Consider the following 23,468-nt stretch of genomic DNA (forward strand, 5'->3'; position numbering starts at 1 on the left):
TAGCTCGTCAGCACCGTTCGTGAGCGCCTGGCGAGGCGACGGGGAGGGGGCAGAGGAGCCTGGGGGGAAAATGAAGTTTTAAGTCTTTGCAAAGGCGGACGCCCTTGGGTGATTCACTGCCCTTCCTCAAGAGGGAAAGGAGTGTGACATGGTTTTTCCTTTGCCCCGGGGTGGAGAAATTTGATAAATGCCTCCAAAGCACTGGTGGGGCTGCAGCAGCATCCCCTCCCGCTCCCATGCTCCCGGGCATCGCACGATGGCTTCCCTTACAGATAGGGGATGCTCACAGGCGTGCCTCTCCGGTGCCCTGGGCTGTGAGACTGGGGATTGTTGCCACACGTGGTGGATCTGTATCACTGGACCTGTCAGCCGTGCCCAGGGTTTGAATGCCGGCTATGCCCACTGGCAGCAAGCTGTCCACTTTTCTCTGGCACCTGGTGGGATAGAGGACTTCAAACTGCAGCTGCAACAAGTCCGCTCACAAGCCATGGGATTTAGGTTATGCTGAGCTGAAGGTTAAATCTGGAAGGAGGAGGTGTCCTTGTGTGCAGCACTCCTGGTCCAGCTCCTCTTCACTGAAAGTCCTCTGGGTACACATTGGTTCCTAAGAGAGTGTGTGTGTGCGTGTGCATACACGTGTTCCTGATTTGCCCCCACATGCTCCCAGCAGCTTTTTGTAAATGGAAAGTTAGATCATGGTCTAGCATATAAAAAATGTTTAAGGTGCTTGGGTAAATTTCAATTTTTATTCTTAGTTGGTAGCTTCCTTTCTTCCCACTGCCTTTTTTTCTCCTAAATAATTAAAATAGATTCAAATTATTTTCTATTTCTTTGTGACTCTCCTTGTTTTCACCTGTGAATACTCTGGTGCAGGTAACTGTTGCATTCCCACTCTTCTAACCTGTTTTTTTTTCCCCTTCTTAGGGAGTTAGTTTGATAGGGGAGAAATCATAGCTGACAGCTTTGAAAACATAAAGTAAAATGAATCTAGTTAACGGAGTTGAATTAAAACATGACTACTTAAAAGAAGTTTGCAGAAGATTTGAAAGACCTGTTGATCTGAGCAGGAGGGGCTCAGGGAGCTGTAATGCCTTAAGCCAACCTCTGGGATCCCCTTCAAGCTGACAGCCATTAGCATTTGTAGAGCTGACTGAACCCCACTGCTTTTAAAGATTTAGAGGCCATAATCCCTCTGCTAGATCAGATGGTAAACCAGATATTAGAGCTAGATTTCAAAAGTAGTGTTTGGGGGATTTCACTGCATCAGAGTTTTGCAGAGTAATTGAACACACAGTGAAAAGCCATTGTGGCTTGTATTGCGTTGCACACTTCCAGGAGACTTCAGTCCCTTCTAACAAAAATTGTCCATTTGAGAGTCAAAAAGTGTTTTGTTTTTGACTTCCAACACTTTGTTGACACACCTTCCGTAGAAGGGGCTTACTGAGAAATCAGACAGGTGTTGCCTGATGGTAGCTGGTGTGTGTATTGTGCTACTGAATTACCAGCCGGGGTGCCAAGAGTGGGTAATACAGTATGTCTGCACAGGCAGGTGGGGAGAGCAGAGCTGCAGGCACTGGAATGTTTTCATCTTTCCTTTTAAAACATATTATTAAGCAAAAAGCTAAATTCATGACAGACAGCAGTCGAACTCCAAAGAAAAGTCCGAGCCAACGCTCTTTCCTCTCCCTCTTGAGCAGATAACATGTTTCCAGGCTCAGCTCTTTTGTTTTAAATGGCTTTCAGGTCTCTACTCTGGGGGAAGTGGTGTTTGCACTCCTCAGGCTGTTGGCACAACCTTTGTTCCTACTGCTGGATAATGGCTATTGTCATCTTGTTAACTGCTAGACTTGTTTGTTGGGTCAAGCTCATTTTTTTATATTTGTACTCCTAATTAATTTAGTTTTCCTGCTCAAGTGTGTTTATTAATAGTCATGTTTTGGATTTCTGGGAATTGCTCATGGTCCTAGCCCTCATACAGCAAGTGTCAGTTCACAGCAAGATGGTGGGCAGGGGGACTGTCACCTCCTGCAGGGTGGGGTCGTTTGGGACCACTGAGGAGCAGCACCTGTGCCAAGAGTGTGATCCTTGCTTGCAGGCACTATCTGAATGCACAGACAGCTCCTGCCTTGGGTTCTCTTTCTGAAGTGCCTTTGCTTTGAAATCTATATACAATATCCTGTCTTGCTCTGTGGATATAGCGATTATCACTGATCCAGGACGAAGTCATCATGACCTAGTTGTTGGCATCTATTTATGCCAATAAATGGCTGTGCATCAGGTTACCCCTGGTTGCAGCAAAATTGGCGGGGTGGGAAACTCGAGCCCCTCTCTGTCTGACAGCAGGTACCCTGCAGACAGATTTACACTGGTGTTAAATGTCCATCCCTTCAGTGATTACATGCTCAAAGGCGGCTGTGCCTGGGGTAGATGTGAAATCATGGCTCTACGCCATGTCCCCAAGCCCTGTGCAGTGCCTGTGAGGCTTGAACTCTTCTCACAATCAGGTGACAAAAAGGCTGCTCAGCCTCCTGCTGGCTCTTTTGCTTGTGCTGGGCAATCTTCCCTGTCCTGACTGTGTCCTGAGGCAGAGGTGGGCTCCTGGTTACCCTCCTTTTCTGACATGCCAAGTTCAAGTTGTTGGCCGGAACCTGCAGCTCTTGAGTCTGCCCTGTGTTTCTTTGTTGGATAGGCTTGTTCATCATAACCCATTAGCTCTTGGCTGTTTGCTTTCTGTGAATTTCAGCTGTGGGTCCAATGCCTTCCTTGCTGGTTGTAGTCAGCGGGGTCCAACCGTGCCATTTGGGTGTATGAGGAGTAGAACCCTTTCTCTGCTGGCAGAGGGGCCACACTGTTTGATCAGGAACCTCGGTATTGATGCTGGTGTTGGGTACCTCTCAGTCCTTCTGAAAGCAGTGATTTTTATTTTCCCCCTTTCTTGTAACCCCAGCTTTCTGTCTTTGAAGATATTATACGTAAAATTACAGTCAGCACCAAGAGTCCCGGTCAGTGACCGAGGGCTGTGTATCTCCTTCCATTTGTTCAATTCTCTGGATGCCTGCAGACACCGGACACGTTGGCTCCTGGCGTGTGCTGTGTCCTCTGTGCACCACTGCTCTTCCGTATTTTTGCTTGCATTTCAGCCCATCACCTTTGGGTGCCCAGTTTCTTTGTGCTTCAGTGATGTTAAGGCATCCAAGTGATTAGCTGGCTTTTTGAGATTTTTGAGGCTTTCTGTCCTTGAAACCTTCACAATGCTATGAGCAAACTGATGTGTTGAAGGAAACAAAGCTTTACAGGTTTTCTTCCTTTTTAAATATAAGTGATTCTTTTTTTACTTCTTGAGATGAAAAGACAACATGGTGAGCTCATTCTTACCTTCAGTAAGGAATTGCTTTTTAATTAAAAAACAATAAGGAATTTCAGGTTTAAAAGATGTATGATATAAATCACCATCTAGATCTGTTTCGCAACTTTTTTTTTTTGTAATTGTTTGGCATGCTCCCCATTTCCGCAGGCTGGGTAAATCCTTTGTGGGTTTAATCTGTAGCCTGCAGGCACATAAAATACATTGCACAATTTGGCCTTTGCATTTTAAAGAAATCTTTTTTTGTAGCTTAAATACCTGTAGCATCTTCTCTGCCACATGGCAAGATGGTGTTGAGTGAGGAGGGAAGGGACTGGCTTGGCTTATGTTTAATCCCTCTCTCCTACCCAGTGTCTCTCGCAAGTTTGGTTTTTCCTATGTTAGCAGTGTGTACACTTTGAAATGCAAATAATCCCTGAATATCACTAGCTAATCCTTTTGCTGCTGCATCATCTGCCACCCACCAGTGCACACGCTGGCTCTCCCAGTCCCAGTGGGGTCCATGGCCACAGGGTGCTCTTGACCAGTTTGAACCTGTCACTGCTCTGTTTGAACAGCTGGGAAGAGGGATGTATTGGCCCATGGCTGCTAGAGACCTTTTTTTGTGAGGAAACAACCACCTTGGGGCTGTCACTTTTCTTTTCCTGCAAGAACCGAGGATGTGGAGATGGGGAAATGCCAGCAATTCCTGTGGGTTATGTTGTTACAGGGAGATCTCTGCACTCATGAATGTCTGAATACCAGGAGAAAACTGAATGCCTCTGGAGTGGGGTACTGAAAAACCTGCCGTATTTTGGAACAGGCTTGTACAGCAGGGGAGACTGGAGAGTCTCCTTCATGGGAGACATCCAGGAAAATGGATTTAGGTTGTGCAGCATTGAACCACTTGGGACTTTCCTTGCTGTCCTCCCTGCTAAACAGATGCCTTTATTTCAGAGGGGTTTTGAAAAGAAACCACCAACTTCAGCCTTGACGTTTTGCTGAGTAAAGGTTTCCAGATGTGAACACCCTCCAGGAAAATGCTGCATCGGTTTACTGTTTTAGTGAGGAATATCTTAAGAGAAATCTAATAGTCTCCAAATTAGCACAGTGAATAAAAGTATCTTCTTCTGTTCCAGGTGTTCACTGCATGGTCACAGCCTCCCTTTTGGAGCCAGCTGCTGGGTTATCGTCTAGGTCTCAGCATGGAGCTGGTGTTTGGGCTGTTCAGCTCTTCTGGCTTTGAAATAAAAATACTGTTTGGGGTTTTTTTACCTTATTTTTGGCTATAATACTTTGAGTTTAGAAGTGAGAAGATTACTACAGTGGTGCTCAGTAGATGTAGAAGATGGTTTTAAAAGATGATGAAATGTCAGATTTGGTACAACTCCCAAATTGATCAGGGTCTTGTTTTCAAGTACTGTTCAGTTCTAAGGCTGATGTTTTTATTTAATCCCTCTGCAAGAGTAGGAGGGCTTCGTAGAAAACAGGATGAAACACTTTGTCTGTGGTTTTGAGTGCTTCCAGGATTACAGGATGCTGTGAAAAGAATAGCACCTGTTTTGTTAGGTGGATAATGGGTGTCTCTTGCAAGAGGGAGTGTGTGCCCAAGAGAAATAAAGCCTTTATTTGTTCGAGTAAATGAAGTGCTCTTTATCTGAAGATTTTTGCGTTTGGGAAAGCTAGGATGTAGATTTATGCTCTGCTATTTTACAGCAGGTAAAGGTCTAGGGATTTTTTCACTTTTCTGGAAGCGTGGCTGTTGTGCAAACAAGTGCAGTGCACATGCAGTGGCTGGTGCTTTTAGTTACAAATGCAAAGCCATCTCCATGTTCCTGGTGTGCCTTCATCCCTAGCTGAACTCCTGACTCTGTCTTGGTCTGTTCCCCATGCAGTATTCCACCGAACTGAAAAAGCTGTACTGCCAGATCGCCAAGACGTGTCCCATCCAGATCAAAGTGATGACCCCACCACCCCAGGGAGCTGTCATCAGGGCTATGCCTGTCTACAAGAAAGCTGAACACGTCACCGAAGTGGTCAAACGCTGCCCGAACCATGAGCTGAGCCGGGAGTTCAACGAGGGTAAGGAGGGCAGTGCTATCCTGGCAGTCCCTCTCCAGAGCTGCTTGGCTGATGAACAGCCACTGAGGGATGTGACAGCAGCTTCAGAGCAAACCTTCTGGAAGCAGACCTCCTTGCGACACCTTGTGCAGCTTTGTATTTCCCGTGCTTGGCAGGAAGTGTCATGCAATGCTTTAGCTGTCCCTGTGCAAGCACATCCTTGGGAGGAAAGTACTGAAATAAACCTCATGACTGCCTAGGTTGGGTGGGTGTCTGTCCCCAGGGCAGGCAGTGCCCCTCTGGCAGCCTTCCTCTGCTCTGCTTTTGCTTCTGCAATGAGAAGCAGCTGTTGTGCTCAGGAATGAGCTTCCATGTTGCTGGGACAGGGATTTAGTAACAGGATGCAATATCATCTCCAGTCCTTAATCCACGCCTCAAAGACGGAGGGGCTGTTTATCTCTGGCAGGGTAATGCTAAGTGCCAGCATCAACTGTGGGCATCGTTCTTCTACATTTAACACTCTCAGTTCAGTATTGTTTTAACATTTTACTTGCTTCTCCTCATGTTAGTGAAGTAGCAGCTGTTTTTAAAATGTCCTTTGCTTTTCTGCAAGCTCATGGGCTGGGTTCCATTTTGTCTTGGCCACTTAAGTTCACCTAAGTTCAAATGAGCATCTGTTTTATTCTACGTACATTATTTATCTCCTACTGTAGAAAGAACCGCGGTTGGTGTCAGTTAGCAGGATGTCTTGGGAGCCTGGATCCCATTGCTGGTTACAGTGCAGCCAGCTAGACAAGTCCCAGTAATAAACAAGGATGTGGGAGTGTAAAATCAGAGTGGAGTGAGACAGTTCTTCAAAACAGTTTTTTACTTTAAAAAGTGCTTTTCTGACAGAACTGGATTTATTGAGGGTTGACGCTATTCAGTAATGGATTTTTAAGGAAGAAAAAAAAGTCCTATAAATTCTTATTCTGAAGTAGTTATTTCTCTAGAAATAGGCTGTACTTTGAGTAAGAAATGAATAGTTAATATACAAAACAAATTCTTGAGATGAACCCACAGCAGGGTCCTCTCCTCAGAATGTAGTTGTATGTTGTAGAAACATGGAAGAAAATTTGCAGGAAGGAAGCTTTTAATTATTGGAAGGTGGCCTAGGAACCAAGAAGATCATGTTCCCTTTTGCTGCTGCTATAAGCGAGCATGATTTTTCAAGCTGACCATTAATTAAATGCATATTTCTCTTGCTACTTGAATCTTTCTTTTAGGATCAAGACTGATGTAAGGGAGCAGAAGAGGGCTAGCAATTGATAGGAAGAAGAGTAGAAATTGAGACTTGAAGGAATTTGCTTTGTGTATGCATTAGAGGGAGGAAAATAAAGGCTTTCAGCTGGTGTGAAAATCCGGCAGGAGTTATCTGCTGGAAGAGCTGCTGAGCTTCCACTCAGTTCACATTTGGGCTCAGTGTGGGATCTTGGGAAGCTCTGGTTCAAGTTTAGCCACAGGTATCCAGAGTGAGCTTGAGAAAGCCTTTGTTGCTTTTGGTGTCTGACAGCAGGGATCTTGGGAAGGGATGCTTTAAGGGCTGGGAGGCACCTGTGTGTGCTCTGGTAGACTTCTGAGGCCACGTGCATCTCCCTGGATGGCAGATCTTGCCACCCTGTGTATGGCCTTGCTTCACTGAACAGTGTCTCTTGTTTATTCCTGTCTTTACCCTTGCAGGGCAGATTGCACCTCCCAGCCACCTGATCAGAGTGGAAGGGAACAGCCATGCCCAGTATGTAGAAGACCCCATCACTGGGAGGCAGAGTGTGCTGGTCCCTTATGAGCCACCCCAGGTATGTTGTGAGCTCGGGCAGGTGGCATCCTGGCACACAGAGGGATGGGAGTTGTAACCTTAGCCAGAGGAGCTGGGATCTTGGGCTTTCCTCATCACAATTAATCCCTTCTTCCTTTTTGTCAGAAATGAGCTGTGAAACACCCTCTTTATTCCTTGAGAGCAGGGGTTCTTCATTTCTCTTAAGGAAGCTTTGTTGTGGGGGCCTATTTCACGCTGTTCTGTTTGCAGTCCAGCTTGGGAAATAGGAGAGGAGAGCTTGGAAAAAGCAGAGCTCTCCATCTTCCCTCTCTTCTGGTCATCGCCTTTGTCTCATCCAGGTCGGTACTGAGTTCACTACAGTCTTGTACAACTTCATGTGCAACAGCAGCTGCGTTGGAGGGATGAACCGCCGCCCGATCCTCATCATTGTGACCCTGGAAACCAGAGAGTAAGTTGTGCATCACGACTGTAACCCTTCTGGCTCCTCTTCTCCTCAGGGCAGCATTCCATATCCTTAGGAACAGCTTCATTCAAGAGGCTATAGGATATTTTTTAGATGTTTGCAGGTGGGAGTTGCCCAGCACTCAGGAAATCTGGATTGGGAAATGGGAGATGCACAGTGTGGTATGAAGTTGAGAGGAGCTGCTGGCCTGTGTCCAGAATGCTAGCTGATGTTTCTCCTTACCTCTCTTCCCAGTGGGCAAGTCTTGGGCCGCCGTTGTTTCGAAGCCCGTATTTGTGCTTGCCCAGGCAGAGACCGCAAGGCAGACGAGGACAGCATCCGCAAGCAGCAAGTGTCTGACAGCACAAAGAATGGTGATGGTACGAAGCGCCGTAAGTAGCTGGCAGAGCTGGGCAGATCGCAGATTGGGCTGTCACTGGGTGCTTGTGCCACAGGGACAGAGTGGTGCTGGGCATGGGCTTGGAGGCAGGAGGGCATTAGACATCTCTTTTCCCAGGGTGAATCAGCCTAGAAAATGAGCTGGAGTTCACAAAGCAGTGTCTGACAATCTGGGTTTGTGGGCTCCCTTGCAGCACTGCTGGTGCTAGATTAGCCCTGCCAGTGGTGGGTGAAGGGGTGCTTATTTGCCACCTTCCAGCTGTATGGCTGGGACTTCAACCTTTTGAACCTTCACTGCCTGTTTGGGGCCATGCTGTTGTTCTCTGCTTCATCTGGCCAGTGTTCTGTGCTGTGGCAGGGGGCCCCCACCCACAGGGATCTAGACTGAGCAAACAAACCGTGCTGTGCATTGGAGATGCTCTGGAAAGTGGCCTCTCTCTAAAGAGATCTGAGTACTCACTGGACATGCAGGATGTGGAAATCCACCTTTGGTTTTCCCCTGTACTCAGTGAGGGCAGCAGGCTGGACAGCAGGGCACAGGTTATGACAGGAGACAGACTGGAGTGGGGCTTTGTTTTCTTTGTGAGTTCTGCTCCCTGCCAGTGGTGTCACCTTCGTGGATCACTGATTCACCAACAGCTCGTGAGCCCTGTAATACCAAAACTTTCTGTAACTTTCCTGTAAAGAGCCAGTGTTTGTTCTAAGTGTGGCTTGCCAGGGCTTTGTCATATATCCAGCGTGCCTTGGCTAATGTTTTTCCCCAAGTGACATGGTCAGGCAGCATCTGCAGTCGTGTCTGCCTCAAAGAGCCAGGAGCTGCAAGGACAGTTCTGGAGTGGCTCAGGCAGAGATCCCTTCAGAGCACTACAGATCTGAGCTGGCCATGCACTTCTTACCTCTTTTGTGTCTCTCTTTTTGCCTTTTTCTTCTTTGTACACTCTTCCTGTCCCTCTCCCCCCCCTTTCTTTTTTTTAATGGGGTGCCTTCGGGGTTTCTCTTCCAGCTTTTCGACAAGGAACTCACGGCATACAGATGACATCTATCAAAAAAAGGCGTTCCCCAGATGATGAGCTCTTATACTTGCCAGTGAGTTCTCTCTGTCTTTGTATTTACCCTATGTTAGCTGTCTTTGACAGTGACTTGAGGCTTACCTAGACTTCAAAGAGAACTGAGGATGGGGTTGGGGTGTGAAAGGATAATTTTTATTTTCTTTAATCCTGTGAGCCACCTATTTTAAATACATACTCCAAATAAAAAATATTAAAGATCCCACTAGGTGCTAAGAATGGCTTATGCAAGGCATATGGGACTGTCCCAAGGGATCTGTCTGTCCTGGTGGAAACATTGTCTGAGGTCTAACTAGGTTTCCTCCTCTGTCATTGCTGGGTCTGTGGCACATGACCTTTCTCTAGAAATACTGGGGGTTATCTTACTGATAGGTGGATGCTTTTATGGCTTTTACATGTATTGCCATTGTAATTCAGTGATAGGAGTGAACTATGCTGTATTAAATGCAGGCTCAGAAAGAGCAAGAAATATCTCTAACTGGCCATTTAGCTCCTTCCCCATGAGCCATGTTTAGTTGGATAAATCACAAACCATGGTGTGCTTGGAGGAGAAGGGCGAGCCAAACCCAGCTCCCAAATTCAAGCGCTATCTTTTGGCATGTGAGATTCAGCACCAGATCTGCTTACATCTGAGGCAAGTAAAGACATTTTCTGTCTAAATAGGTTGGATCAGAATGTTGCTTTTGGCTGGCGTAGATTCACGTTGAGCCATATGACAACCCCAAGATGTTCTTCAGCCTCCAGTGTGAGATTATCACTCTTCAACATTGTGCTGCACCTCTAGAACAAGACTTAGCAGTTTTATTGTGTGAGCATAGTGTATAAGCAGAGTATTTGTATCCTGCTCTGGTTGTTTACTTGACTTTATCTAAAACTCTCTAAGGTGACTACACTAAGGGCTATAGATGCAGTCCTTTAAAGCTTTTGTCCCCCCCCACCCCACCCCCTTTCCTTCTCCCATGATCCAGGTGAGGGGACGGGAGACGTATGAAATGCTGCTGAAGATCAAAGAGTCCCTGGAGCTGATGCAGTACCTTCCCCAGCACACGATTGAGACCTACCGGCAGCAGCAGCAGCAGCAGCACCAGCACTTGCTCCAGAAGCAGTGAGTACCACTATGCTTGCAGTGTCAGTGCAGTGGGGACAGTGGGAAAGGGGGAGAGAGGAGAGAGACACAGAAGGCTGCTGCACAGTTGTTCACAGGGACAGGGTGCTCAAATGAGGGCCAAGCAATGGGACAAAGCAGTCTTCCTTCCCCAAGCGTGCATCCTGACTGCTTGCGAGGTCCCTCTCTAGTCTTTCATCCCTCACATTTCACCTTTTGGCCTCAGAGGGTGAATGAGGATGGGCTCAGTGCCTCATTTCTGACCTTCAGCCAGAGCCCAAGGCACAGCACAGCGAGGCAGAGCCATTGAGAGCCTGTGGTCAGAAGCCTGCTGTGTGTGCCCGTCCCAGCTGGGGAGCGCAGGCTGGGTGCACTCCTCTCTGATCTCTCCATGGGAATGGCAGCAAACATGGAACCATCTCCATGCCTTCTCCAGCGTATCCATCTGAGCATCTTGCTAAGAGTATGTAGAGTTGGGACTGTGAGCACCAGCTCAGCTGAGTGCTTGGACCCTGCTGCAGAGCATCTCTGGTGCATTGGAGGGCTGGTGTCTCAGTGGTACAACAATAGTTCAGGTTTTTCACCTATAAAACAGGCAGCTGAAAGTTGAGAGCAAGGGTGAAACACGCAGCAAGATTTCCTTTGTGGCCAGTGGGCACTTCAAAGAAAGATTCTATACACGCTTTTAAAGTGTTGTCAAAAACTGCACTTTGCCAGCTGACTCTTCACATTGCTCATGAGAAATCTTCCATCCTCCCTGAACTCAGCTGACAGGGCTGCACTGGGATTGCTTTGGGAGCTCTAAGTGCGAGGAAGATGGAGAAAAGAAGGGCCAAATAGGTGTCTGGGTTCCCAAAGCCTTGCAGTTACAGAGGCTTGGGCAGAGAATGACTTCCCAGACGGGCTGTAAGCGGTGTCATTCATGGGCATTGCTTCACCTGCTGTCTCGGGTGACAGAAAATAGCCCCCTGGGCTGTAGCTGTCTGCCAGCGGTAGTGCTTCGGATCTCGTGCGTTCCTGCTGGGAAGCTCTCACGTCAGGAGGCTGTGGGTATAACTCATTCCTCTGCAGAGGTTAGCATGGGGCCAAGGCACCACATAAGTCCCACTTGAGCCTGTAGGGATTTATTTCAGTGCCTTGGCCTTGTCTCAGGACTTCTGCAATACCACAGCTTTCTGCCAGATCTCTGCATGTGTTCACATTTCAACCTGTATGTTTTTAGTGTCAGCTGGAGTCCTGTGGAGGTGTGAAAAAAACCTTCTGCCAAAATGTCTGGAGCATCCAAGGGCTCTGGACTCTTTTTTTGGGGCACTTAAAAATCTCATTATTATTATTTACTTATCAGTCATCTGCACTGTTTGTATATACCATAGATTGTATTTACTAGCTCTTAGGCACTGTGGCCTTTGTGTGCTCTGCTGTTTGTCTTCAAAGCTTCACCTGAACCACAGCCATTTCAGCTGAGAAAGGGTTTTGTAAGCAGAAATGGACAGCAGCAGATGACAGCTTTCCCTTGGTGCTGATGGTTGGCTTTGCCATAATTACTGTTTTCATTCTTTCTATATCAGTAGGATGGGTTCCTGGCAAATGAGGTTGGTATTTGTGTTACCTTTAAGACCAGCATGTAGAAGTCCAGCCATTTAATTTAATGAAACTTCTTTTGGCATGTCTCCTGGCACTTGTCCAGTTACCATACTCATTTTTTTCTCAGTTGCTGAGTGTGCTCAGATACACGGGAGAAAGATTAAGAGCTTTTAAGAGTGCCAGGAGTGTGGAGAAAAATAACTTTTAGTGTTTGTCCAGAGCTGCTGCGGTTGTCTCTGCAGACAGCTTGCCATCAAGAAGGGCCCTCTGTGCTGAAATGCGTGTTCAGGCAATAGTTTCTTAGGTGCACTTTGGGTTTTGCTACTTTTTCCTCAATAATCCAGGGTATGACTTAATATCTGAATGAATGTGTTCAGGGCGAAGGGATGTTTAGGCTGAAAATACTCTAAGATGAAATTGCACTCCAAAAAAGGAGCATCAGGTCTGTGTGAGAATGGGTTAGAGCAGCTGCTTTGTAGGGAGTGGTTTGGATAAGAGCAAACTTCCACTGTGAACAGGTTGCTGGGAGAACTTTTGCCACCGCTTCCTTGTCAGGCTGGCCAAACTCAGGAGCACAGGGACTCCTTTTTGAATCTGTTCTGGCCTCTCACTTTGTATGTAGGGATGTACTTTAAAATTTTGGTCTCGATTCACCTTTAGTTCAATGTACACATGAAAAGTGGGAGCTGGGAAAGTGTGTATGCTGTGACCAAGCTGGAAAGTGTTGGAAGCTGTATGTCCCAGCAGGGCTCTGTGGGACTGGAATGTTTGAAAGTTGCTGTTGGCTCTTCCTTCTCAAAATAGAGCAGCATCCACAAATGCTCCAGAGTCAAGCAGTGGTGGAGGAATTGCTTGATTTTTCAGGTTACTTTTCTGGGCAGTGATTAACATAGAAAAGCTATCTAGGTGTGTGGAAAGAGTTTTCCCTTTCACTCCTGCAACATGGAAAGCTTCAACTTTTTTTGAAGAGTAGGAAAAGCAAGATTGAGATTATCATGGTGGAAAGGTAGTTTTAAAAATATAAATCTTGTCATTTTGGAAAACAGCTGTATAATTGCTCTTGTGCACATACAGACCAGCAATGCATTTGACAGGCCAGCAGATGCAGCTGTCTGACTATTCTGGAATAAAAAGGACAAATCTGGTGACAATCAGAATTCTTGTGTCCCACTAGATGACCAAAATACTGCAAAGCCAGACCACAATATTTCTCTGTCTCATCTCCTCTCTCTGCTTGCTCCTTTGTGCATGGTTTTCTCTTATTTACTGTTATGCCAAAATACCTTCATGATCATAGGTGGGAAGTTTTTGGGTTTTTTCTTCAGTTTGTTCTTCCTTTTTCACTATCAAATCCTGGGGCCCATGCTTGAACTGCAGCACACACATGTTTATTTAGAAGACTTCCTTTTCATAGTCTGCTGCCATTTGTGTAAAATATAGATTTGCCAGATGATTACTGCTGTGAGAGATGTCAGAGGTGGCTCATGCTTTGTTGAGGAGGAAGTGTTTCCTCATAACCCTGCTGTGAAATACATTTACCATTAATATTCCCAGAGAGTTACCTGCACAGTCTTTAAGGGTTTCACTAGAAAACCCTTTCTCGTGTGGTGGGTTTCACTCTGCTGAGCACTGTTTTCTGAACTATCTGTATTGCAGTTTCCTTCAGCAGAGAATCACAGAACATTTCAAGGTGGAAGGGACCCATAAAGTTCATAAGGAACACCAAGCCCAACTCCTGTGGTTGAAGGGTTTTCACAAAGTCTTCCAATGGCTACCAAGAAGAGGGCTCTTATGTCCAAGTGGGATCTTGTACCCCAGAAAATATTTCTTTCCTATCAGCAGGGCTTCAGCTACCAGCCCACTGGCTGCCTTTCAGTCTAGTGAGCAGCACAACTCATTATCCAAACGAGAAGGAATTAACCTCATAAGTGAGCTGTGACAGAACTGAGCTATCCGATGCCTGGAGTGTCCCAGCTGGGCTGTAAACTGCAAGGATCCCAGTGCTTGCTCTTGTGGGAAGGGGGCTGGTGGGGAGGGTATTCCTTGTACCTTCACCTCGTTAATCTGGCTTTTGGTGTGAAAGCTAATAGTGGATTTCTGCATGGTTTGGTTTTGTAGTGCTGTGCTTGCATGTGAACTCCAGGCACCTGGATAGTGTTCTCACTACAGAATGGCCAAGGTGAAAGGAACCAAGTAGAAGTGCTTTGTGAGCTGCGAGGATACAGTGCCCTTCTGCATCAGCTGGTGGCCCCAGGGACCCCTCAGCTTTTCAAAGGGGAGTAGCTGAGCTGTAATCAGTATGGCCAATAGGCACCATTCTCCCTGTCTAGCACCAGCTTCTGGTTTTGAAGTGATTGTAGTTAGAAACGGACTCAAAGGAAGTTGCTACTTCTTTTCCCCTTTGGCTGAATGCTTTTGTTCCTCTTGTGTTTGTCACTGGAAACATTATCAGGGCCTTATTTGTACCCGTGAGACTAGGACAGAATCAGATTTCCCTATTAACTGGTTCTTCTCCCTTCCTTGCCAAGCACTCCTTGTGCCTGGGGCTTTCCAGCTTCCTAAATCTCCCTGTTACATACCCTCACTGTAGGTGCTAAGACATCTCCTTTTTCCCTCTGAAAGCCCATACTGTGATCATGAAGGTGGAAAGTGACTGCTTCTCTCTTGGTGGCTGGCAAAGGGTCCTGTACATTCATCTTTTTCTTTTCTCTGGTTCCTTCTTTACAGTCTCCTTTCGGCCTGCTTCAGGAATGAACTCATGGACTCAAGGAGAGACCCTCCCAAACAGACTGATGCCATCCTAAAACATTCCAGCCCCCCAAACCCGTCAGTATATCCATAAACCGAGCTGGCAGGGTCACTTTGCCCAGCTGGCAGGACTAGAAACAGTGGGGCAAATACACAGCCTGATAGCAGCAGAGTGAATAGTGAGAGCAAACTTCTGAAGGGACTCAAACTTTGCAAAAGCAACAGACACTTCTACAGACCTCTTAGCTGTAGCCCTTAGCGTTGTGAGGTCGGGAACCACGATGTCATCTGTCTTGGTGTAACTTTTTTTCCCGTTTTTGTAATGCATTGTTACTCTTTCTTCTTACTTCTGTATTTGTGAAACTCGGCAGGGTTTCTCTGAGCAGGTCTCAATTTTAAAATGCCTTTTGTCTTGTTTAAGTTATAAATGTGTCCATGGACTGGGGGGATGGAAGCAGAGGATGTGTGTTTAAATGGTCTGTGATAGTCAATTTGGCCTGTTTTAATGCTGGTCATGCACTAATAGTGCACGTAGCTGATGTATTTGTACTGCTGGACAGGGAGAGGTAATAATTATATGAACTGGCACTGCTAAGAAATCATTTTTTTTCCTGTAGAAATGCCCTCTGCTTTGGCATCAGGAATTGTTTCCACTTACTTCCAACCTTAAAGGGTCTGATATAAAGTACATCAAAATTGTAAGGAAGACTGGGTGACTTTGACTTAGCACCAGCACTGCTGGCATTGATCCAGCTTTACTGAACTTACAAAGTTCCTCCTGACTCTATGGGCTCAATCTAAGTGGTGGGCTGAACTTCGCCAGTTGAATGTGTGGTTGAATTGTAGCGACATCCATGTGTGCCCAGTGTCCTGTCCCTTTGCAACTCAGGGTGTAAAGGGTGGAGTGTCCAAAACTTCCTAGTACCCTACCTGTAAAAAGGGGTTGGAGCTTGCCTCTTTCCTTACATATGTTCAGAAGTTGCTAGATGCTGCCTTAACATTTTCATCAGCCCTGGTATGTTCTGCCCCTTCTCTCCAAGCCTCAAAGGAGAGCAGTGCCAGCATATGTTGTAGTTGACTCAGCCAAGTGGCCTCAGGGCATGTCCACCTTGCCCATTAATCCTGCAGCCAGAGGGTCTTGCTGACTGTGTCCATGAAGTGCATCTGGGTTTAGCAATTCCTTCACAGAAGACCTTTTCTGAGCAAGGACTTGTAAATTCTCACACTGCTTCTATCAGACTCTGTCTCTGAAAGCCATTCATATAGGGTTTGGCTAGGCAGGGAGGAGGGGTCTGCATCAAGCCCCGACTGTCACAAGAGAGGAACAGTCAATAGGCAGGTGACATGCCATGCAGTTAACCTGGCCATGTTGAGCATGGCACTGGGTGTGGATACTTGCAGTGAGGCAGGAGGGATTTGAGGGTAGACATTTTGCCCACTGAGAGGTGCTCAGACATCTTTACATGAAGAGCAGCCCCTGATGCTGGGAGGGAAGGGTCCTTCAACACACACTCTCAGGCATTGCTTCTGAGGAACCCTCCAATGTTCACAGGAGCAAGAAATAGAAATGTGAGGAAGTTACTGAAGGTATACCAGGAACAGTGGCTGGGGAGCAGAGCTCAGTTGCGAATGCCACTGATCAGCAGCTTCTGAGAAACTTGGGAGGCTCTATCAATCCTGCTGGGGACCTGTGTGCCCTGCAGTGCAGTCTGTGCTGGATTTATTTGGGGTAGATGCATACGCAGCTCTGACAAACTGGTGGTTAGGCAGTGTGAAGAGAGGGTGCCTCCCAAATGTGTAGTGGGCCTCCTGGCCACCCACCAAGGGAAAAAAGCTTGATGCAGTTGGAGAAGATGCTTAATTCTGATCATCACATCATCTGCTTCCAGGCAGCAGAGCAGGGATCTGAGCAGGTGGTGACTCGTACTAACATCTCCTTTGAGAGCTGTATCCTGTCTCTGGGTATCTTCAATGTCTTACCAAGACTTGCTCTACTGTAGCACTGTGGAGGAGGGCTGATGGAAAAGAGCCCCCAAAATTGGGATTAAGTATATAAGTAATAGCTAATTAAACACTAGCAGTGCCTCTTTCATACAGTTGCACCTCTACCATCATTCTTCGTGTAAAGCTAATCAAAATCAAGTGCCTCTTTACCTTCCCTGGAAATTCCAGGAAGTTCTTTAAGATAACAAAGCAGGTCACTATGATTCTGTGCCTTTTTATTTGGGTAAAGAAAGGCAGTGTGATTCCTTTCCCTGTCAGAGGTGGGAATCTGAACTGTGAATGCAGCCCAGATGTAGGATTATGCTTGGCACTGTTGTCTGTTCTTCCCAGTGAAGGTTTATTCCTGGATTTTTGCCTTGTCTGCTTCTGGATGGCAATATGGAAATACTTTGACAAGGGAATACTGATCTGTATCTAGAGCTCTGCTCCTGGGCCTGTCCACCAGCAAGGTTGAGGAGGCAGCCCACCAGAAGATAGAAGGCATCCACAGCCTGCACTGGAAGATTCCAGTTCATCATTTGGTGTGGCCTCTAGGAAATCTGTTGTACTGTAATGGGCAATACAACATCTGAGAATTCCACTAAACAAGAACATAAATTATTTGAATCCTGTTGTTTCCTGGAAAGCCTTTCTGATTTGTCCTACTTGGCTATAAGAGGATGATGATTGTGAAGCTGATCTTAGTGGTGACTTGATTTGCTTTCCATCTACCAGGTGGTTATATTAGAAGGTGCTATTCTTTTTTTCTTTTATCAAATACCTGGAGCTGAAAGCAATTTGATTTGCTTTGTAGTCTGTCCTGTGCAGATAAAATGAGAACTTTTCCCAGCTGTCTTTTCATTGCTTCTTTACCATCTTTGTGTCTTCAGGAAAGTAAACCTTTTCCTTTCAAGGAATAATAACCAAGTGGACTAATTGGGCCTTATCAGTCAGTCAGGTTGTATCAGTCTGTGTCAACTACTTGATGTATATCCACTCCCTGTATTACAGCTCCATTCCCTGGAGAGCAGGTTGCATCCACGGCCTGCCTTGAGAAATTCCCATACCTAGAATCTAAGGGGAGTCATTATTGCCCTCCCATCCCTGTGCTGTAGTTCCTGTCTGCCCAGTAACTGTTGGAGCTCCTCCTTTCCATGCTCCCAGGGAGGTACCAAGCCTACAAACCACTGGTGGGGTTTCCAGGTGCACTGTTGTTAGCTTTAGAATAGCAGCAGTTGGGGTGTGGGGAGCAAGGGCATCTCTCTGCTTTTTAGTGTCCTGCTCCTTCATGGGCCTTCAGAGCAGCTGAGTGCAACTGAGCATCATCTGTGTCACTTGTGTGCCATTATTAGACTACATCAGTGACACCCCAGTGTCAGTGATGGGAAACCTTGCTTTGAAAACCATTGTCAGTGAGCACGTTGGCCTCATATGAACTCGGGATGTGATCCTTGGAGTGGCTACTGAAAGGGAGTGCAGACACAGAACTGGAAGCTCTGATTCTACTCTTGTGTCTCTGCACTGACTGGCTCTGGGTCTTCAGGGACAGCAAACTGTAGGCACAGGGGCTTGGGTGAAATCTTAAACTCTGAGCCTGAGCTGTCCAGTTGCATTAAATGAACCTTTGATGTCATTTTCATTAAGGCTGCTTACATGGCTGTGTGCTCCTCTGGTGAACGAGGACTCTGGTCTGCTCAATCAGGTAATTGGTCTATCCCAGCAGTTTGCTACCTCTGGTGAAGAGCTGGTATCCAGTGAGCTGGGAAAACATAGTTATACGAGGTAGCCTGTGAACTGAACTTTGTTCATATATGGGAGAAGAAGGAAGTTCCTTCCTGACCTCTTGAGATGATCGGTGTATGCCTTGAAGCATGAGAAACTGATTGCCCTCATATGAGCTTGCATAACTACAAATGTTATTTGCTAAATAATTACATAGCCTCTTGAAGAGAGAAAACTCAGTTGCAGATTGTGACTCAGTGCCTTTTCTATCAGACTGTTCCAAGAAGTATAATAATCTCTTAATTGAAGTCTGTATACCTTGATATTAAAATGCATTTCATTGGCATTGATATCAAAGAAATGTTAGTGCTCTGACTTCTAATCTTTCTTGAGACATAGTAAGTACAATTTTAATGAAAATCACTGTGCATGACATTCTTATATCTGTTTTTAAAAATGGAGGAAAAAAGCAATACATTTTATATGGATCCTCAAACACCATGTAGTCCTTGTGCTTAATACCAAAAACATTTTCTTGTGTTTCTAAGGCTCTTGCTATATTGATGTGTGACATTAATTTTCAATAAAATTTTGTATCTTGGTTTATCTTGTGACTTTTCTTCGGGTAGATGGCTTTCTGTAGGCCTTTTAAACATCTGCTCATGTGATGGAATAGCTTGGTTGAAAGTGGTATGGGTACAAAGAAAAATGCTTGTTTTCTGTTTTATTCCCTTGAACTTGATTGTGTTAATCTTGCCTCTTAGAGTGGAGTCCCTAAGCTGTACGTTCAAGTATGCATTTGTTTTCTAAAGCTTTGGGTTGGCTTGTGTTTGATTGGTTTTTGTTTTTCTTTTATCCCCAAAGTATTTTGTAGTCTCCTAATTAGCTTTGCTGAGATAACTGTTGGTGGCAGAGGGCAGAGATAGGCCCACTACTCCCCTCAAACAGTGCAACTCAGGCTCTTTTGGGAAGCCTTTGTTGATTTGATTTGGAATTTTGCTGTGTTCATTGACATCCTCACTTGCAGATCGTGCAGATTTTGCTGTAAGAGACGCTTCAGGTGTGTATTAACTTCAGCTGAAGCTCAGTTAAGATAAGTGTCTGAACCTGTGAAGTAGAAATACTCATTGGTCCTAAATCCAGAAGCCTCTTAGGCTAAGGGTGGTGTCAACCTGATTTGAATTTCATGGCTGGCCTCAACTTTCATAATTGGGGAATTGAAACCTCAGATCTGAATCATTCCCTTCACTCTGAAAAGTTGGGTCTGACCTTCATGGCTCGGTTTCACTTCCCCTTGGGAGTTGCTGCCATTGTTAATATTAATTTGTGAAGCTTCTTGTGCTTTCCACTTCCTTGAGTCTGTGAAGTTTGCCGGATCTTGTCCTGCATCTTCACTGCCAAAGGACAGTTCACACCCTTCTGTACCTCCTGTAATTGTGTAATTAGGTAACATTTCTTCAGGGCCTTAGATACTCTAGCCTGTTAGCATAGATGTTTTCTCCACCCAACACTGCAAGTCTTGAAAGTGCAGGAAGCTGGAGACAATGTAATTGTGTGGAACTTGACCTTGAGTGCTGAAGGTTTTAATAAATTACCTAGGAATAAGACTTTTCTTTCCTTTTACACTTTGCTTATTTGGAGTAATAATTATTCTATTTGCATAGAAGAAAAGCCAGTTCCCAGGAATTGATGTAACCAGTTACACCCAGATGGAAACAAGTTTCCCAATGGGAAATAAGAAGGGAATGTGCCCTTGGACATTCACCATGGGGGTCAGTGTGATACGAGTGCTGGGCGACCGCTGCTCTGCAGGGTGACCAGGGCTTGAGGGTACTTGTGCCTGGGAAGCGTGGGGATGCAGGCACATTTCCCAAACCTTTGCCCAGGCCTACAAATGCCCCTGGTGTCAGAGAGAGAAAAACCTGCTCCCTTGTGGCATGGCAGTGCTGTGCCAATTGTGCTGTTGGACCAGCTTGAATGATAATTTCCTGCATATCCCACATAAGACCCCACTCCAGATGGGATGCTGCAGCCGTAACTCGATCTGGGAGCTGGGCTGCCGTTCAGAAGCAGCCCAGTCTTGGCAGTCTGGATCTCTTACATGGTGGGACTGCAGCTGGGACCCTTGGGGCTGGGCAGCAGGGAGCTCTGGCAAACATCTCTGGCCCACTCCATGAATATGCTGGATGGAGTTTGGGGCTGGAGGGACCTGAGGGAGGCTAGTGCTGTTGTCAGGTGGTAGCAGGAACCTGATCCTCTTTGCAAGCAGCCTGCAGGGTTTGGATACCAGCTTTGCCTTAACACTGACAAAAGCTGCCTGTTGGCATCCCAGGCAGCTCTGACCATGTCAGCAGTGGTCCTTGAACTGCATGGAATCTGTCTTGAGCAAGGAGCCTCTGGCTGTTAGATACACACCTGAGAACAGCCTGATTATATGAATAACTAGAAATTTTGGGAAAAACAAGGTGATAAGTATGACCCGATCTGAAAATTGTTTCTGCAGTCAGGTTTCAGGGGTATTTAGGATGGTTTGAGGTGTTCTTGTTCTTATGAAGAAGTCTTTGACCACAAGGAGAGTTTAACTTAAAAATACTCTTCAAATCTTTGCAGATGTTTGCTGGCTCTCCATATATTCTTTTCAACTGAAAAAGTTGCATAGACACTTCTCCTTGAATAAAAAGTTTCAACCAATAGTTAAGCTTTCCTTTTTTTGGTATTTCGCTTTTTTAAAGTGAAATAAGTGCCAAGAATGTCTGGGAAACTTCTTATTTCCTGTTGACTCATTCTCCAGTGATCTTTATCTGTGATGCTCCTATGGTGTCAGTGATTTCACTGGCCATGTGGCCCCTTGGGTGCACACTCTGAACAAGCAGCTGCTGTGATCCCTGTGCTAACATCTCCTTGGTTTGCAGGACCTCCATGCAGTCGCAGTCCTCCTACGGCTCCAACTCTCCACCACTCAGCAAAATGAACAGCATGAACAAGCTGCCCTCGGTCAGCCAGCTCATCAACCCCCAGCAGCGCAATGCCCTGACCCCAACCACCATCCCCGACAGCATGGGAACCAACAGTAAGAAACCCTTACTCCTCCTCTGCGTGCTCCCTGCTAGTCTGAACAAGGAGACTTGGCATCTCCAAGTGGCTACTGTTACGCTGGAGAGCCTGGAGCCACAAACCTGCAGAGCCAAATAAATACTGCTCGCTGGTGTGCCATGGGGCAAGGCTTCAGCATCCTGCTCAGAGCCTCACAGGGTGAACAGAGCTGCTTCTTGCTGCAGATCTAGCTGGCTGCACTGTCCCCTGGCTTTCAAGACTTTTTTTCTTCTTCCTTTCCCAGCAGAGGAGATGCAAATGTTGACAACATTTTTTTCCTTCAGTTCAATTCAGACAGTTCTTAATTTCAAAGGAAACATCTCGCAGCTCTGTTCCTCCTGGCTGCTGCTGTGTGCTCAGCAGCCCTGTAAATCCAGGATGACAGACACGGTTCTGTGGGCAGAGTTTTGTTGGAGCTTTTTTGGTTGGCGTTTTGTTTTTTAATTTATTTCAGAACAGCTGGACTCTTGCCCACACCTGTTGCTGATCCCCTTCTGGTGCTCTTTCTGTCTCTGAAAACAAAGCTGTTTGGCTGCTGTATTAGGTTACTCTGCTGGCTCTGTCCAGCTCCTCTCCTGTGGCAGGGCAAGCCAGGGTTTCTATCCAGCCTGTCTGGGAGGGAAGGTGATGCGACGGTGGCACTTTCTCCTGTGAGGGGAGAGCTCCAGAAGGACTGTCTGTTATCTGGTCCTTGGCCCTGCCTGAAACTTCTCACGAGCTTGCCCTGTGTAGGGCTTTACAGGGGATTTCAGGCTGCTTCAGCTGTGGGTGCTGTCCTTGGGTGCCGTGCTGGGGGCGAAGCCGCGGTCTGGGTGTGCCTGGGTAACAATGTCCTCCTCCTTCTTCTCTCCTCCAGTTCCCATGATGGGCACCCACATGGCCATGACCGGTGACATGAATGGCCTCAGCCCCACGCAGGCGCTGCCTCCTCCCCTCTCCATGCCTTCAACGTCCCACTGCACCCCCCCTCCTCCATACCCCTCAGACTGCAGCATCGTCAGGTGAGCAGGAGCAGGCTGCCCAGCACGTTTCCCACACAAAGGGAGCAGAGCACTTGGGTCAGGAGCCTGAATGATCCTGGAGCACTGGATCCCACTGGGCCCTTGGCAGTCCCGAGGCTGGCACCCTCTGGGCACCGAGCCTCAAATCCCCACCTCTGAGCAGCTGAGAGAAACAGGGAGATTAGGACTGCAAGACAGCCGAGGGATGCAGCATCTGTTGGACTGGTGGAGTTTGAGGGCACCAGGCAGTCTTGCAAACATTTCTTGTTTTTCTTTTTTCCCCTTTGGACACTTGACAAGCCATGGCTGGGGTCAGAAGCCCCTCTGGCCTTTGTGAGGTCAAACCAGTTGAAAGATGCTGCCCATAAACGAGGAATCCTTTACACTTAGGGAGGAATGTGCTGATTGGAAGGGCATGATGTGTCTGAGCCCCAGACCCCATGCCTTGCTGAAGCCCTCTGTGCATGCACCAGGCTGCCATGGGCTCAGCCATCTTCTGGATGACGTGACCTGGCAGGAGGGTCTGTTTTAGCCCTCCTGCCTCAAGACCCAGGCTGTGCAGCGCTGGCTCTTGACTAAGGCAAGATGCTGCCGTGAGGGCTGTCTGCTGGGTGCTGAGCTGAAGGACTCCCTCGTTTGTTTGATGTGGCAGCAAAGCGGCTTGTTGGCCTGAGATGTCTTGGAGGAGGTCAAGCCAAGGGTGAAAGCTTTGTTTCCTGTTGCTGCAGATTGGCTGAGTGTTTGGTTTTTCTGTGGTTTGGGCTGTTGCAGCCAGGGTGATCCTATTTTCTCTCTCCTTCCTTCCTTCCTCCTCTGCAGCTTCTTAGCGAGGTTGGGCTGCTCATCCTGTGTGGATTATTTCACGACCCAGGGGCTGACCACCATCTATCAGATTGAGCATTACTCCATGGATGTAAGTAACTCCTCACCATTTCCTTTGTTTGCACTCTTGGCCCTGCTTTAGGAACAGGTCAGAAATCCAGACTCAGTATACTTTTATTTTACATGGTTAGTTTGATTTAAGGCTGTTGCACGTAGAGAAGAGATGTTGTGAGGTGAAGAGAGGCTGGACTTGGGGCCAGCACTGTAACTGCCTTGCCTGGC

At 46.7% G+C, this 23,468-nt stretch overlaps 1 protein-coding gene across 8 annotated transcripts in view; it reads left to right on the forward strand.

The window, feature by feature from the left end:
* TP63 (tumor protein p63) overlaps positions 1-23,468 on the forward strand; it is a 101,639-nt gene that overhangs the window by 74,084 nt on the left and 4,087 nt on the right. For 3 of the 8 annotated variants that reach the window (XM_008644566.2, XM_017727043.1, XM_017727047.1), the window contains 9 exons: positions 5,239-5,425; positions 7,124-7,239; positions 7,559-7,668; positions 7,918-8,054; positions 9,065-9,147; positions 10,097-10,233; positions 21,183-21,340; positions 22,220-22,364; positions 23,184-23,277. In XM_008644566.2, coding sequence (XP_008642788.1) covers positions 5,239-5,425; positions 7,124-7,239; positions 7,559-7,668; positions 7,918-8,054; positions 9,065-9,147; positions 10,097-10,233; positions 21,183-21,340; positions 22,220-22,364; positions 23,184-23,277 — 1,167 coding nt within the window. The remainder of the gene's footprint in view (positions 1-5,238; positions 5,426-7,123; positions 7,240-7,558; positions 7,669-7,917; positions 8,055-9,064; positions 9,148-10,096; positions 10,234-21,182; positions 21,341-22,219; positions 22,365-23,183; positions 23,278-23,468) is intronic. The other 5 variants (XM_017727042.1, XM_008644567.2, XM_017727044.1 and 2 more) reach the window with 4 other exon arrangements.

This window comes from Corvus brachyrhynchos, unplaced genomic scaffold, assembly GCF_000691975.1.
Source record: "Corvus brachyrhynchos isolate BGI_N302 unplaced genomic scaffold, ASM69197v1 scaffold162, whole genome shotgun sequence".
Taxonomy (NCBI): Eukaryota; Metazoa; Chordata; class Aves; order Passeriformes; family Corvidae; genus Corvus; species Corvus brachyrhynchos.